At 48.4% G+C, this 16,335-nt stretch overlaps 6 protein-coding genes across 6 annotated transcripts; 1 reads left to right on the top strand and 5 right to left on the bottom strand.

The window, feature by feature from the left end:
• Positions 1–1,248: 1,248 nt before the first annotated feature.
• Positions 1,249–1,467, bottom strand: G6M90_00g030430 (uncharacterized protein; the record flags this gene model as incomplete). The annotated part of the gene is made up of 2 exons (XM_066130058.1): positions 1,249–1,314; positions 1,375–1,467. 2 exons carry the CDS (start codon positions 1,465–1,467, stop codon positions 1,249–1,251), a joined length of 159 nt encoding a protein of 52 aa, XP_065986433.1.
• Positions 1,468–3,753: 2,286 nt separating this feature from the next.
• Positions 3,754–4,795, top strand: G6M90_00g030420 (uncharacterized protein; the record flags this gene model as incomplete). The annotated part of the gene is made up of 2 exons (XM_014683976.2): positions 3,754–3,757; positions 3,810–4,795. 2 exons carry the CDS (start codon positions 3,754–3,756, stop codon positions 4,793–4,795), a joined length of 990 nt encoding a protein of 329 aa, XP_014539462.2.
• Positions 4,796–5,665: 870 nt separating this feature from the next.
• Positions 5,666–5,938, bottom strand: G6M90_00g030410 (uncharacterized protein; the record flags this gene model as incomplete). Its single annotated transcript, XM_014683975.1, has 1 exon — positions 5,666–5,938. The coding sequence occupies one exon, from the start codon at positions 5,936–5,938 to the stop codon at positions 5,666–5,668; it is 273 nt and encodes a 90-aa protein (XP_014539461.1).
• Positions 5,939–7,589: 1,651 nt separating this feature from the next.
• Positions 7,590–7,826, bottom strand: G6M90_00g030400 (uncharacterized protein; the record flags this gene model as incomplete). The annotated part of the gene is made up of 1 exon (XM_014683974.1): positions 7,590–7,826. One exon carries the CDS (start codon positions 7,824–7,826, stop codon positions 7,590–7,592), a length of 237 nt encoding a protein of 78 aa, XP_014539460.1.
• Positions 7,827–8,896: 1,070 nt separating this feature from the next.
• Positions 8,897–11,097, bottom strand: prtT_1 (Transcriptional activator of proteases prtT; the record flags this gene model as incomplete). Its single annotated transcript, XM_014683973.1, has 4 exons — positions 8,897–9,552; positions 9,614–10,677; positions 10,740–10,846; positions 10,918–11,097. 4 exons carry the CDS (start codon positions 11,095–11,097, stop codon positions 8,897–8,899), a joined length of 2,007 nt encoding a protein of 668 aa, XP_014539459.1.
• A 969-nt stretch (positions 11,098–12,066) lies between these two features.
• G6M90_00g030380 (uncharacterized protein) lies at positions 12,067–14,513 on the bottom strand (the record flags this gene model as incomplete). Its single annotated transcript, XM_014683972.2, has 2 exons — positions 12,067–14,357; positions 14,414–14,513. The coding sequence occupies 2 exons, from the start codon at positions 14,511–14,513 to the stop codon at positions 12,067–12,069; spliced, it is 2,391 nt and encodes a 796-aa protein (XP_014539458.2).
• Positions 14,514–16,335: the final 1,822 nt, after the last annotated feature.

The raw sequence follows: 16,335 nt of genomic DNA, 5'->3' as shown, positions 1-16,335 counted from the left end.
AGTCTGAGTCAAATAGTAAAACACGGCCAGTAATCGCCGATCTTAATAGCCTTAAAACACTTATATACACTAAGGCAAAGTATATATCAGACCAACAAGAATTCATAAAAGATCAAGTATAATAGCGCTAAAGTCACTAATTATATTAAATAAGGATTATCTAAAAAATAAATAAAAGATAAATATAAACGCGCTATTTATCTTGTGACCAGCTTTACTGATTTAGAGAAGCTGTAGCAAGGAGTCGTTTCTGATACCTGCAGTACCACATCGCGGCAGTGCAAAAAGCAATGACTTGCCCCATTTGGGAGGAAATTAATGTCGATCCACCCCACCACACCGAGATCTGAAGACACCAGACTCTATTCATTTCCCAGCCATGTCATTCATTTCACAACTATGGTAATCCCATTACACTGTGTAGATGGCCAGCCGACTCCAATAGTTCGGGCGTGGTGGGGTGACGTTAACCACCACCGCCATGTTGTTATTGAGAACCACCTTCAAGAACTCTTGGCTAACCACGCAGGTCCGCGGCGGGCGAGACTCGAATCAGGATGAGGAAGAAATCGGGACGAGACCCTAGATCTTTTACAGTGAGTGTCTCCATCATCTCCCGTTGGACCAGGTGCTCTGTGTCATGGGCTCACTTCCAAGAAAGTCAAGCCAAAAATTCCGTATATGACCCAAATCTCTAGCGCCACAATGACGAATAAATTCGACTCGCTAATAAGACATAGTTTAGCATGCCGTTCGAGTCGTGGATGAGCACGACAGTACAGATACCTTTTCATATATCTATTAGGTTGAATGGGCAGATATGACAACCAATTTTAGTCCATCTTTCCTAAAGTATAGACGCTAGCGAGCCAGTATGCTTTTACCGCCGTCTTCTAAGAGTCTCGCGCGAATTTTGACCCTAACATGAGATTGTCCCAATACATTTGGCTGAAAATCATTATTCATGCTTCCTTTAATCGGCGTACTCGGATAAAATATCAAGGCTTCCCCCGTGCTAAGACTTACTATGGTCTCAAATATATCATAGATGGATTCTCCCAACAACCTGCTATCTTTATGCTCAGCATCAGATCTTTTTCCAACATTTATGGCTATGCAAGCTCGCAGAGCTCTGAGCCACACAGGTGAACTAAAACGATGTATGATTGTGGTTAAACATAGATCTAGAAGAGCTGGCGCTATGGTGGGCTCTTGTGACGATATAATTACCTAAACCCCAAGGTGCCGCTATAACCGGACAGCTGACAGCAGTGTGTTCGTCAACGTAAAAGACTCTGGAGAAGTAGACATGTACTAAAGTTGCAAATGTAATGTCAGGTGCCATTCTTTGGTCTTCAGCGTTAAAATACTCACCTTGTGTGCTTCGTTAAGAGCTACCACCCGGCCGTAATTGATTTCTTGCTCTAGAAAGATGCTCAGGCAGACATTAAACAAGGAGCATGCCATTGCCGGTGTAATACAGGGACAAGAGAGGTCGACTATAGTGAGCAGGCCAGGCTGTGTTAATGTTAGTACAGGTTAATGAGCTTTGAGGAGTACTTACCTTGCTTGCCCAGTTTGACCCTGGTGGAGCCTTTGGGCCTTTCCCCTTTCTTTTTGGTGCCGCTAACAGCATGAAACTCTCCAGTACTAACAGCTGCTGGCTGAGTGGTGTAAGTTAAGAAGGCGTTAAATCAGAGGATAAAAGTAATAACTTAAATTTATTATAGCTAAAACGCTCTCCTGAAACTTGCTGGGCTATGCGTATTTCCCTTAAGATACAGTGAATAACATATATATAAAGAGGAGCCGCCGCATTGTCTTAGTTTACTACCATAAGATCCAACATACGTTTGGTATTAAGATCCTTGCTGTTAATTTGCAACGGCTCTATATTAATATTTAGGCGGGCGTATATATCCTATTAATGATATTAATAACCTCTGAGATCTTCAAAACTAGTGGGGAAGGTAAAGCTCACCCGGATAGTGGATAGATTAGAAGGTGAGCATAGCATACGGGCTCTGATACCACGCAGTGACGCAAGAAATGCCGCCTTACATGGGGATCCACCGTCATCTAATATAAATGCATCATAGTGAAAGACTAAGGCTGTGAGTGGTTTTTGAAGGTCAGCAGCATCAGAGTCCGTAAGACAATTCTCTAGCAGGCAAGACAATGTATGGCTTTTCCCTAAGCCTTAGGACCCGCAGATGAAGGTACTTAAGGGGGCCATCGTATTATAAAATAGGCGAGAACTGGACCGCACAAACTCGCCGTTAGGTTAAATAGAGCTGCTACCATTTTCACATACTATAGATCTAAGAAGTCCATATTAAGTAAATGCTGTATGGCTTAAGAGAGTCTGGCAGTGCTTTAGTAGCGCTGGTGTCAAAAGGGGGGAATTTATAAAGTTCTCGGTGATATTTCTTAGAGTAGGACTTGCTAGCATGCATAAGTGCTAATTAATAACGTAAGCATCTTTAAAGTCCATGTTATTACCGCGCTAATATCAGCTTAAAAGTTACGCTTCTTATCTTAGGTGTTCTTTAAGGCGATCTCAAGACGTATTTATGTTACTCTGTGGGCGTAATATGACGTAAAGCGTTGTACAAATGCTATGTTTCACTATGTCCATTATCGTAATTTCGAATACACCGCCTCTTTATGCGTTGCTTTGCTCAGCTGCTTCCGTTAGACCACTACCGTAATGTAGCGGCTTTGCAAACAATATCCGGAGGCCAATTGAATGACCATGATTACCTGTCATGGTAAAACTTGAAAGCTCGTATCCTAATAGGTGTTTTGCTTTTTCAGACATCGGGTCCAGTAAAGGGTTGCATGGTAAGGTTGTTTCTTATCCCCTGTTGCTTGAAATTGCGACTGTTGGCCTCCTTGCATGTTGGCCTCCTTGCATGTTGGCCTCCTGCATGTTGGCCTCCCGCATGTTGGCTTCCTTGCATGTTGGCCTCCTGCATGTTGGCCTCCCGCATGTTGGCCTCCCGCATCTTGCCGATGCCATCTCGCATATCATCTGAACACCCTTGGTATTCCTGCGACGAGGAGGAGTGAGTGCGGTTGTGGTGCTTCTCATAAACTCAGCAAAGACTGATGCATTTTCTAGAGGCCACTGGGTTAAGTACTTAAGAGCTGCTTGTCCAAGAGTACAAGAACTACGGATCAGTCACTGCACATAGCAGAAGCTACGATATGACTTTTCCAGAGGCCCCGGAAGGATGCCAGACCAACAATCATTCGACATTGCCCGTTAAACCCGAGAAAGTTGGCCCACCTAGATTGGATCCATACCAAAGACTCATTGCTAGATTATATGAGCCACTTTTTTTGTTAAGAGTGCTTGGGCAGACGCGTAAAAGACACACACCTGGCCCTACGGACAGCACCGAAGAGGAATCATGCCGTCGCAGATTTTTTAGGAATCTTTCGTACATTTGCGACTTCGACAAAGGTGGCTCCTCTTGTACGGCCATCGGTGTTGAAGATGCCGAGAATTGCTACAACTTCTGGGTTGCATCCAATACTGTAACCGGCAATATAGCTTGTTTCCTCGAAACTACACTGAACTGCTTGAACAATGTGGCCAATATCCCATTACAGACACGCCACGCCCACGAAGAGGCAATTTTGCAGCGCTGCGTCACATTCGCAGGGCGACGTATCAGGAAAGATGTGAAGTGCTTACAGAGAGCAGCGCAAAGTTGTAAAGACAAGCTGCACAAACGTAACAAAATCATGGGTAATTATAGCCTCTATTGTATTTGTCCAAATCTGGGGCTAATTTTCTGAAGATCGAGAGTTTGGCTCGTGGCTTCAGACTGTTACTCACGAAGACGACTCTCTCGCATGTTGTCTTTCCGCTCACGATGCAGCGAAATCTCAGTTTATGGCTACGTTGACGCTGGAAGCACAATCAGAAGATCGACAGAGAGGACCGCTTGATGGGCGTGGGCCCTTCGCTACTGCCAGGCATTACATTGGAAGACTGGGATATCGCATCACTGCTCACAAGCAACTCATCCAAGACGCCTGCAGCCTTGGCTATTTACTTGGGACATTTAATGTCCGCCTTGTCAGCCCGGTTCGCAGCGTCTCACAGCCTCAGCCAGACTCCCACACATCGTTGAACGGGATTCTTAGTCGGATGTTGAAAAAAGGAGATCCGGAAAGATCGGAAATAGAGCGCTCACTCCACAACATAAATCGTCAATCTGATATCTTTCGAGGCTTCATGGAAGAATTTTCAAATTGCAAGCCCACGGTTCATGCTGAGATTCAAGTCCTAGAACACTTCTTTAACAACAAGTTGAGCTTCGTCGCAAATGATAAGTACATTGCCTGCAGCAAAGCCGCTTGTTTTTGCTGCAAGCTGTACTTTCAACACCACCCTGCTCGAATGGTAATTCCTGAATCTCATGAAAAAGTGTGGACAAGTTGGGGTCCTCCTGCTGTGACCTTTTTCCGGAAACAGAACGACGAGTCGGACCGCCAGCGAGATATTTTGAACAAGATAATTGAATCCTTACGAACTGATGCGATTTACCAAATCTTGAAATGTTCTCAACCTCCTGTTTGGCATCCAGACTCGCAGACCGCGATGTCGGACATCATCACTTCTTGTAAGGGCCCCCTTTACCCTCAGAGGCGGTTGCTGACGAACGAAACTTTGCACACCAGTTCCAAGAGACAGCGACTCATCGGAAGCAGAATTGGCAATCACCCGAGATTCTATCGCACCTCTCTCATCGACGCCGTCGAATACCAAGAGGAGTACTAGCGAAGCAACTAGATGCAGTGATCTTGTGCTTTTTGCGGAAGACTCAGATGATAACGATGGAGGTGTTCGTATTGATGGCCTGTTGTATTGAACACCTGATGGTTGGCGCAATACATGTGCGAAAATAAAATACGTTGTACGAATATTAGTGGTTTTCAATTGCAAAATTTGGCTGATCAGTCAAACACAAAAAGTCTTTACTCAAAGATAAGAAGTGTTGTGTCTGCATTGAAGAGAAAAGGACACATAGAATGGCATATCAGAGTGGTAGAAATTGGATTTTATTTGCTATTCCCCAAAAGCTCTTTAGCTGCAGATGAAGTAAGGCCGTGTATGTTCGTCAAATGCCTCAACAAATTATCCCTACGTGTGAACGGAGCCTTTTCTTCATCACACCGCGGGCAACGGAAATTGTTGGTTGACATATGATGTTCTCCTGCCCGCAATTTATGGGTTTCAAGATGTCGCATCATGTCACCACGATCTGCCACCGCCAACCGACAAAGCTGGCATACGACTGGTTTGACATGAATGCGCATGTGTCTCCTAATGTGAATTTAGCAAGTTGCTTATCCATTCACAGGCTAAAACGATGTACCTCAGAAGACCCCTCTGCGGGAATCCATGTCTCCCCGAACACTTATCATGCTGACAATAGTACATCCCATCCGAAGAAGCCAGTATGTGGTCGTATGAAGGCATTCCTGTCTCTTCAAAACCCCACATGGGCGACAAGTCGGAGGTTGTTGGGAAAGGATTAAGTCCATACCTCATCTCGCTCCAATCGCAGTTTCCTGCTGTTGCTGGTTGCCCAGCTTCACTCAAAGCCATGTCTGAGAAAGAGACTGAATAGCTGGAGATGTCATTCCTCTACAGAGGGGAGATCTCATCGTCAGTACTCGAGACATTGTGCAGCCCGAAACTGGTGTTATCCAAATTCATGGTTGCATCTGTAGCAGCTAGTTGTAGGTCATAGTCCCATTCAGCAAACAAGTAGTTCTCGCCCTCCTGATTTCGGAAAGTCAAGATGCCATAATCCCCCCAGTGGAAATCCCCCAAGTCGAACAATGCCTGTTCTGTCATCATCGTGTCGCAAACGTCCAACGGGATCTCAGAGATAGTTTGAACGAAGTCCGATGCCATTTTTCCAAATTTGATGGTTTCTGTGAAGAAGAAAATAAAACCCGTATGACTTGAACACAGAGGGTCCAACGTTGAGCTTTTGTCTGCTTTTAATCTAGTGCTTAAATTCGAATCAGCCGCAAGTTGGAACTACCGTGCATCTCGATGCTTGGCGTGATTCTAAATTTCGATTGGACCTGGACGACTGGGCGTCAGTTTTTGTTTTTGTATGGGGTCAGCTATGTCAAGCCATTCTGCCTCCTGCATGGTGATCTGCATTAGTAGTGTCCTTCAAATTGAAAAGGACAAAGATCTCCGACAAGGACCCAGAGTAGTCTCAATCTGACCGTCAATTTTGACGCCCACGGTGCCACCAGCCATAGAGTTGGGGACTTGGGGACACTCTACTGCCAGACATGTCGTTCATATTTAGTGCATGTCTTTGCCACAGGCTTCTTTCCTCAAAGATCATATCTCAACAAAACCCATCCGCACGATCCGATCTACTTATGTTTCACTGTTTTTATGCGTTATTGGCTTGAGACAGTCTGGTGTGTGTGAGATGCTTAATGCTCCCGGGGCCATTTCTGATTGGCTTGAGCTTTACAAAATTCTTTAGTGGCTGGCCTCTCGCATTATATGGCTGCATGTTTCTAATGATGCCATAGTATGTTGTTATCTTGTTGGATGCTTAACTTGTGGTGGCGGCTGACTTGAATAGATAACAATGTAGCAGCTACAAGTGTTAACGGTGTCGGTGGGGGCCAAACGACTACCAGCAATCATGATTTGTCGTACCGTTTGGGGCTTTGGGGCCTGTGTCCAGGTTGTGATTTGACGACGTGAGCTCTGCTGAGACCGTAGATGTAGGCCAGCAAGCCAACCTTGCTTGTACGCATCTGTGTGATCACTTATCGGTGATCTATCCCGGCCTGTTATCTGTAGCATGCACGGAATACTCCGTAGAGGATAATTAGGCGGCAAATACCATCCCTGCGTCTGTCTCACCTCGAGTAGCACTGCTAAAGCAAGCCAAATGTTGTCATGGTCGTTGCCCTGGCTCAGTTTAGCCAGATCGCAAGTGGTCCTCTCTAGTTGGTAGTTGGTAGTCGGTACTCGACATCCCTGGCTCCTGTGTCAGAGAGGCGGAGCAAACACATGAACCTTTTGTTTCTATCAAGGGGATGGAAAGCCGGGAATCTCGTCAACCGAAAGATGGGCTGGGGGCTTCCAAGACGCGCGAGATGGTGTGCATCTCGGGTCGTGCGGGCACCTTGAAACAGCCCCAATCTCCAACGGTCCCAGGCTGGGCAAGTCAGGATATAGCAGCAGGACTTGATGTCGATACGACTAGACAGAACAGGCCGTATTTGCTTTCATGACATACAACCAGATGACTAAACACTTTCCGAGTATACATCATTTTGAGGCGTATTACAGTAACATCAAGTTCGAACCGGCTTGAGACGGCTCCGCCTTGTGTCTGACATTGGGCATCTGTCATAGTTACCACCTTGATGCCTCCTTCATGTTGATGAGTGACGGCCGTCTACAAACATTGCCTGGCCAGTTAACGCATCGCTCACCCGGCTGGCGAGACATGGGACAATTCATCCAAAGTCTCCCAGTCATTGTCCGCAGGACGGTCTTGGACATGGGCGTTTCAGCTAGCCTAGGCACTACCGCATGCCTCAGCCTGAGACCTGGTGAGAGCACCGAGCGTTTCTCTGAGGTCCATGGCGAGGGCTGAGAGGTGCCTGGCAGTGGCCTGCAGCGGCCCGGGTCGACGAGCGATGAAAAGAACAAGAGCTCCAGCCTTGCCGATGGCCGTGGCCATGCGAATCATTCTGCCAATGTCACGGCCGACATTGGCAACAGTCCGTCCTCTTGGCAATGACGGGATGGCCATTTTCGAAAGTGAAATTAATGCCATGTGGATTGCAGGGAAGATGATGGGCTTCGTGAAAGTCGGGCGCAGACTTCGTCGATTTATGTTGTGTCGGATTGCTCTGAGTTTTTCGGGGCGTGACTCACGCGGTCGCGAGTCGCCGTCATCATTACGCGTATGCTTTCGCCGGCGCGTAAGGTCATGAATCACCTCTTGAGCTAGTGGATTTGACGCATTGCGATGCGTGTACTGTTTTTTGAATTGTGTGTTACTGTTCAATTACCCGTTGGCAACTAAGTGGACTCCCGACCACGATGCCATACCACGACGACGGGCCCCCAGGAAGGCTGCCACAACCTCTCAACCAGCAGCTTCGTCCGGTAGAAACCGTGGTGATGAGAATAGAGCTGGAAATCAAACTAATGAGCCTGCTCAGCAGCAGCAGCGCAGCCTGGAAACCGTGCCATCGACGCCGTTTACAACATCGCCAGGCGGATGCAGCGGAGACTCAACATCTTCAAGGGATTCACCACCCGCTTCAACAAATGCTCCCAATGCAACACGGCTTGAACGGCTTATAGAACGGCTTGCGGAGCATACAACCGCCCTCACAGCCGCGTCTCAACATGTATCGGAGGCGGCGGCCACGCTGGCAGCCGCCATTGCAGCATTCAATCCACAACATCGGTACGCTGCCCAACAGCAAACATGGGCATCACAGCAACCTCAAATTGCTCAGTTCAGGTTATATCCGCCTGCGAGGGCACAAGGAACCCTGAATGCGTACAATTTTAGTAGTTCATCTAGTAATCAGCCCCGAGCAAACAGTCAATTTCCCCAGCCGTCCCAGGGCCCTGTTTAGGAATTGCTCGAATAGGAATAGACGGCTTGGAAGTTGATGTATTGTAAAAACAAGCGGTAGTCGAATATATATTTTTTTTAAAAAAAACACCAAAAGTTGAATGCCGCCGGGTGGTCAATTTTGCTAGCTACGCGTTTCTGTGTGGACTGATTGTACATTCGAGCCAAGACAGGACGTCGCTTGTGCTCCCCTCACCGACCCTCAGCACGACAAAAGGCCACGAGACATCCTACACCCCCATAAAATCCACGGAAGGATCCTGAAACGTAAAGTCGCTAAAGTCTGTAAGGAAAAAGTCGTCGGGCATACCCGTGGCGCCCATTTCAAAGAGCGGTCTTGTAGTTTCTTGCGCACCGCCCCCTGCAGAGGCCGATGCTGTCATGCTGGTGGCCTCTTTTCCATGCTGACGAGGCCAGTCGGTGCCGTTGTCAATCAAGCTCTGCTTTCCGTATTGGGCGGCAAACTCAAAGAGTCGTTTTTGCAGGCCACTGGCGACCCGACGAAGCGGGTGTGCAGGATTGAGACGAATGTTGGTCAATGCCGAGACGACGGCGTTCAACATGCGGTAGTCTTGCTCGACGTTAATCTCGAGCTGGTCGCGGTGCTTGATGCATAGTTCGAGAAGCAAGTGGCCTGCAAATGAAATCATGATGTGAATGTAGCCGGGTACCCTCCAGAGATTACACAGAAGGCCGTCGGCATCCAGGATCATCCGGAAGATGGCTACGGCCGCATCGTATGCCATTCGGGCGGCCTCGAGGAGTGCCTCTGGAATCATTCTTCCTTGCAAGCCGCGGAACACGTGGTGCCCGAGGTACAGCTTGCCAAAGAGGTAATGGAGCTGGAATGCCAATGGCGGGAATTTGCCCATTTCAGGACTCGGCTCTGGATATCCCCAAGTCAGCATGTCTCGTCTACCGCGTGGCCGTGGCCCTGTACAACTCACGGAATTTGGGGCGAAATTCGTCAATCCACGCATCCAGCTCGGCAGAGAAGTTGACAAACTCGGCAGCTCGAGACTCCGGAACAGGCGTAGGGTACTCGGACCCGAGAGTCGACTTTATCCTCGCCATGGCCAGCAGTAACGAGGACTGCGCAACCAGGCGCAGGTCATGGCCGGTGCATGCTTCGTTGTCCATGTACTCTCCTCGTTTTTCGAGCACGTCTATATGCAGCGGGAGGAGACTTTCTCTGTTGTTGAGGATGGCCTGGTGCTGGTCGCTCATGAATATGCCATACCATAACCTGACACAGTCGCGGGATTGGTCCTGATCGGCACCGCCGTGATGGAGGCTCGGAGAAGTGTTAGAGAGCCCATTGATGGCTTTGAAGATGTGCCGATGGAGCCTGACGTCGCCGGCGCGCCTGACGGCGTCGCAGAGGAGAATCCTCGACGCGCCGGGGAGCCAAAACGAGCCGACTAACAAGGCGCGGATGTGCTCGACGTCCTGTCGCTCGAACAGAGCGGTGGCTATGATGTGTCTGTATTCGCGGTAGCACGTCTCGAATAAATGGCCGTAGTCTACTAGGTGCAGAGAAGAGACGGTGCAGATGGCCGCGATCAGTGCCGGAGACCCGTCTCTGACACCATGGGTTGTGCTGTGCGTGTTGACGAATCCATAGAGGATAGGATCCATTTCAACAAAGTAGTGGTTGACCAGCACCTCGGCATCCTCAATCGTTATCAGTCCTTTGCTAATGATGTCCGGTTTCTTGTACGAGCGTGCAGCCGAGGCAGTGGCAGGACCCGGGGCACTAGGTTCAGACTCGGGTTTGGTAAGATAGGCGTCGATGGGAGCAGGCACCGCGGATGGAGAATTGTGCTGTGACGGCTCGTACAGTCCATCTTCGCCGTCGTCTACATCACCATCTTGCATTCCCGACCCGGTGCCAACGCTGCTGAGGGCCGCCAACTCTAGGGGTTTTGGCAACTCTACTCCGAGCTGCTGGCACACCGTCTCCAGCGTCGCATGGACTCTGCTCAAGTCTCTCCCCAGGACGGCAAGTTGTCTATGCGGGTTAGCTTCATGGCATGATGAGGGGCGGAAAATGAAAGGGTGTAGGATTGATACCTTTGATCGAGAATAGAGTTACGTAGCCCGGTGTTGATGACGCATTCTATGTTGCGCCTTTTGCACCGTTCGCACGGCGGCCGCTCCGTCAGAAGCTCGCATTTGATCTGAGTTGGTGAACAGAGTGATGCGTCAGTTGAATGGTAATTGTCAATGGAGGAAACATGTGCGGCCAGACCTTTTGCTTGCGGCACGCAGCGCACGATGTTACTCGTCGCTTTGCCGAGGATGCGTGAGGCGGAGCGTGGGAGCTCGACATGGGCCGCGGATTCTTGTGCGCGTTCTCGGACGCATCGCTAGGCGCTTCACGGTCCGCCGCCTGGGCTGTGGAAATGGAGGCAATGGGCCTTTTCGACATTGTGCCTCGCATTGGAGCGGTGGCTTGATGCTCAAACGAGCAGTTACCAAGGTGCGATGACGTTGCCGAGACCCCATTCCTTTGAATGTGCGCAGGTCCAATTGATGTGTTCAACCCACTTTTTTATGATACTTGAGGATACTTAAAGATACTCTTTTATTAGTAATAATAACTAGTCTATTCTTATACACTTAGTATCTTTAAAAATTATAGTCTCCAAGTATATACATCTTTTAAATAAGTAATTATTATTGGCTAAATTGGACCTGCGCACATTCAAAGGGATGCAGTGCAAAGCCAGGGGAATGAATGTCTTGGGCGTCTCTTGCGCACAGCATTAGCGCTAGCAGTCATTGGTATTGTAGCGCTGCAGAATGCCGACATGGGATGCGATGCAATGGCAAGCATATTGACGTGTAATAACAGTCTCAACCTGGATACGCTGACACGTCGCCGGTTCAATGTTGGCTACTGGATCAGTTGATGCAACCGCGACTTTCGGTCTGGTGGATCTATTGCAACGTGCCACATTTGTGGGTGGCGTGAACTGCTGAAGTTAGTTGGTTGGTTGGTTGGTTGGTTGGTTGGTTGGTTAATTACTTACTGTTTTATTTGCTTCCCTACTTTCCTATTTACGTACTTGCTTACTTTTTGACCTACTTACTTTCGTAATTACTTATCTACCTAGATATAGTCACCCTTCAGCGATTACATCAATTGACATGTAAGTGGACAAGCCACTCATAGTAGTGAGTTACCAAGGTTCTCAGGTTGCTTCTCACAACCTCTACTCGGTCCAGACAGGTCATGGGCAACATTTCTATAACCATGGGCGCAATACTAAATATTCAGACAATGAATCGCATGGACCAAAATTTCCCGCCCCATATTTCAGATGAACAACCAGTCAACTACGCAGATTCCTTACATGTCCACTTTTAGAAGCACGTCGACAATACACTCCTGACTTTAGATATCATCATATTCCCCATTTTCAGCTGCCTCATGTTCAAATAGCAGGCGCTCGATGTCCGCTTTTTCGTTATCGTAGGCAATCCATAGTGGCGTCATACCAGTATCATCCTCCGCATCAATATCGGCGCCATACCGAAGCAGCAGCTGTACGATATCCCCACGTATAGTCTTAGCGGCATAGAATAGCGGTGTCCGACCTACCTTATCCTTCGTATTACTATCAGCTCCATGCTCAAGCAGCAGCTGTACAATATCCACATATTCACTCGTAGTAGCATAGAATAGCGGTGTCTGGCCGTTCTCGTCATTCGCCTCGATATCAGCGCCATACCCAAGCAGAAACCTAGCCGTAGCTTCGTGTCCCTTCTCTGCAGCGCACATGAGTGGCGTTTTGCCTTCATAATGTTTCTTATTGTTTCCATGTGCCCTGCGCTCCCCCAGCCCGTCGACATCAGCGCCGCGCTCAAGCAGCAGCTGTACGATGCCCTCATGTCCACTCACAGCGGCAAAGAATAGCGGTGTCTGGCCCTCCTCGTCATTCGCCTCGATATCAGCGCCATACCCAAGCAGAAGCCTAGCCGTAGCTTCGTGTTCATTCTCTGCAGCGTACATGAGCGGCGTTCGGCCACGCGTATCCTTTTCATCAATTACACTCTTACTTCTGCGGAGCATTGCTTGTAATAGCCCTGTGAGGCCAAATTCTGACGCAACGTGGGATAAGTATGACATTGGATGACTGTACTGAAACAGGCGATCAAATGCTGTGCAATAAAACCGCATAAACGGGCTAGGAACTGTTTCCATCAGCCAAGGAAAACAGTCGAGGAGATTATCCTGAAGGACAGTATCTTGAAGAATCCCCCTCTGCTCGCTTTGTTGTACGTGTGGCACCCACTCTATCGTAGCATATATTGACAGAGGAATATCATGCGTCCTTACAGCTGACTTGAGAAAGATCTGGGTATTCGGCACCATTTTCAGGAAGCGTACGCAGATTCTAGACAGTTCGTGATGTGCCATTCCGACGGCAAAATCGGATTCGGATATCCCGTCGGGCACGCTGCCAAGCGGTTTGAGCAGCCATAGACCCTTCTCGACAAAGAAATCCTTGACAGTCTGGTGAATGAACTGAATAGTTTTATTCGATGTGACCTCAATAAGACCGTGGCTGAGTATCTGAATTTCTTTCTTTATGCTCTCATCATCTGGCTTGTAATCTGGGGAGTTTTGACATTCCTGTAACGACGAATATGGACAATCAGTCTTAATAACCATAGCCCATTGCCAGTCGGCTATTGACAATGGCCGCATGGCAACGCAGATGCATTGGATGAGCATCACAGAGTCCGACCCCATTTCTTCGATAAGCTGGCGGTACAAGTCGTCGAGCTCTTGGGGAATCCGAAGAATGGCGTCTTCCATTTTTTCTAATTTCGTAGCTTTCAGATTGAGACTTACAATCTGCTTCACTATCAGTGAAGCCCATAGGAATACGCCATTGGCGCGTTCGGTGATCAAGTTCCGAATCCTTGGTAATATCGTTGGTTTTAGCTCTGAAAGCTGATGTCCCACGAAATTGGATATGTCCGTCCCGTTTCCCTCCTCCACACATATCTCAAACGCACTGTCCAAGGCCACAATAGGGTATGGACGACATGTGAAGCAGATGTGAAACGAATTGTAGGCGGTGGACCGGAGACTGTCCAGTAAGTCCTTGAATCTTTGGGCTAGCATCGTCGCATCCTTTTCACCACATTCATCTAAAGCGTCGACAAATAAACAGATAGGCCGAAGCTTTAGTGCTTCTAGAATTGCGGAATCGAACAATTCGCGCAACTGCTTGGGATGCCATTGCCACGCTTTGCCTACCTCACCAAAAGTCTCGCACTTCTCTTTGAAAGTGCTGACTACATCTGACACTGCGTCAGGAGTCTTGCTGAGCTGGTGAAGGAGCGACCTATAAAAGCCTTCTGGCGTCCTTTGCAGTTCTGTACCACGGCCGTGGAAGAAGAATGAGAGAATCAAGGGATTCTCTTTCACATTGCGTTTTTTCTTTGCGTCATCCAGAGCATGCCGTAACAAAGTCGACTTTCCAGAGCCTGGTTTCCCCTTGATCCAAAGCAGACCTCGATTTCTCTCAACCCACTCTCTATACATTTCGTGCTGGGATAGCCACCCGCATGTTCCTGTCTGGGCAGCATCGATATCGTAGTACCGACTTTCCATTTCTGGAAAAGCCAATGACTTCCAGCAATCCTTCCCCTGAATCGGGGTTCCATTTCTTTCTACTCAGTCTTGTTAGTTGAGAAACTGCAAGCCATTCCGTTATTGGCATTCTCACCATTATACACGGTGTTATTCACCGTGCCCCCAGCAGCATTGATCTGATAGCCAGGGCCCTGATGAGCATACGCCGAGTCTCCGAAATTATTATTGTTCATCATAGATCATCATCTACCCAAATTCAGTAAGCCAAGGCCACGGTGCTACCTGGAAATTTCGTGTGCCTCGTGTACCCTCTGTTCGCAGAGGTATGCTGACTGAGAATAGGTTAGTGAGTCTGACCGGACCAGAGTAGGAGTTGGAATATTACCTGTACAATGGCTGGGTAATGCTGTGAAGCTTAGATGAAGAACAAGAGCCTGTTATCGAAAGTCCCTTGCTCAGATACACCCTGAGGCCTGGGCCAATCCGTAGCAGCTGGGACTCGACCAAGTGGTATGCGATTTTGACAAGTGAGGCTTCTTGTAACTGAACACGCAACCAACGGTAACCAGAGTATGGTATATAGACAGAAGGTTGCTTTAGGACATGTAAAATCATTGAATCGCTTCGCCAACTGCTTGAATAAGTGACTGCGTCCTTGTCCTTTAAAAGCTGGTGGAAAGAACACACACCGTCGGGCACCGACGTCGGGCAGAGAGGAGACTCACTTGGCAGTCTCTTTGAGACATCCTTGCATACGGAGTACAATGAACAATAATTCATTGCAGTGCCCAAGGGAGACCGGCTTAGCTCAAGCAGATGGGTAGCACGGGCTGGACCACAGCCAGCGCCGAGCCTGTATGGTTGGGTTGTATTTATCTCCCATTGGCTTCTTGATAGCGAATTGATGGTGGGGTATTCCAGCCAGTCACTATGAGCCTTGTGTCCCTGTCTCGAATGAAATGTTCCGGATAATCGGCTGGCATGGCATCGAAGGTTCGTGGTAGTGAGGCATTAATAAACGTCACCGGCCGGTGAGTAGCCCAGTCAGCCAGCAGTAAAGATGCCAGCGGTCACACAGATGACCAACAAAAATGGAAAAGGGAGAATTAGACCGGGGCTCGACTCAGCCGAGATGTGTGTGTCTTTCCTCCTATCACACTAAAAGATGCCAAAAATGGGCGTGGCCACGCCACGGTCTTTTGAGTGTTAGCACCCATATGCCGTGTGACACCTGCCAATGGCATTCACCAATTGTATCCTGCAGCGATGTTGGTACTTGGGCTTCAAAAGAGGCCTCCCAGTTTGCGAGAGCCTCAGAACTGACGAGGCTGTGTTGATGTAGTGTGGTAACAGAACCCAACCGAAACATTGGGCTTGTGCCGCTCGCAGCCAAAACTGCGTCACTTTGTTACATGATTCGTATCTTCAGACCCGGTCTCTTATTTGCTATGCACCGTTATTGTTGGATAGCTGGGGTTACCCAGGCATGGTGTTTGGGCGAAATACAGAGCACGCTGCGAGGTGAATCCGAGACATATAGCGTACAACGTTACACATTTCCTAGACTTGAGTAAAGAAAGAAGAAGAAGAGTAAACGGCGTATCATATGCGGCGAGGTTACTTTGGTCCTCGGCGTCTTCACCAGTGGTGAGGTATGGAGTATGGTGGCGGAATATATTTACCCACCAACAAGTATACACTAATATACTGTAAAATGTGGTATTATAGAGCGCGATAGCCGGGTACCTAGTCTGGTTGAGTAGCTTTTGTCTCCCACTGTATGATGGTCGTCATTTCCGCCAATGACGGCGAGACTGATGGTACGAGAACTCTTCATAAGGGGCCTCAAAGGGAACGCCATCACTGAAGCTGCCTCCATATTGCACAAGTCTATGATAAATGCCCAAGAGCCGACCCTCAGAAGTGGCATGTGAGGCGGAAAGATGTTTACTGGCTGTGGATAAGGCAGAGCAATGCAGACGTAAGAGGGCCGTTGTTCGAGTCTGATTCGGCCATGTAGCAACATAGTAAATCAACACGTCGACTTACATCTGT

The sequence above is a fragment of the Metarhizium brunneum genome, chromosome 2, assembly GCF_013426205.1.
Source record: "Metarhizium brunneum chromosome 2, complete sequence".
In the NCBI taxonomy this organism is placed as follows: domain Eukaryota; kingdom Fungi; phylum Ascomycota; class Sordariomycetes; order Hypocreales; family Clavicipitaceae; genus Metarhizium; species Metarhizium brunneum.
The sequence above is the reverse complement of the archived record's forward strand: the minus strand, read 5'-3'. Positions and strand labels throughout refer to the sequence as shown.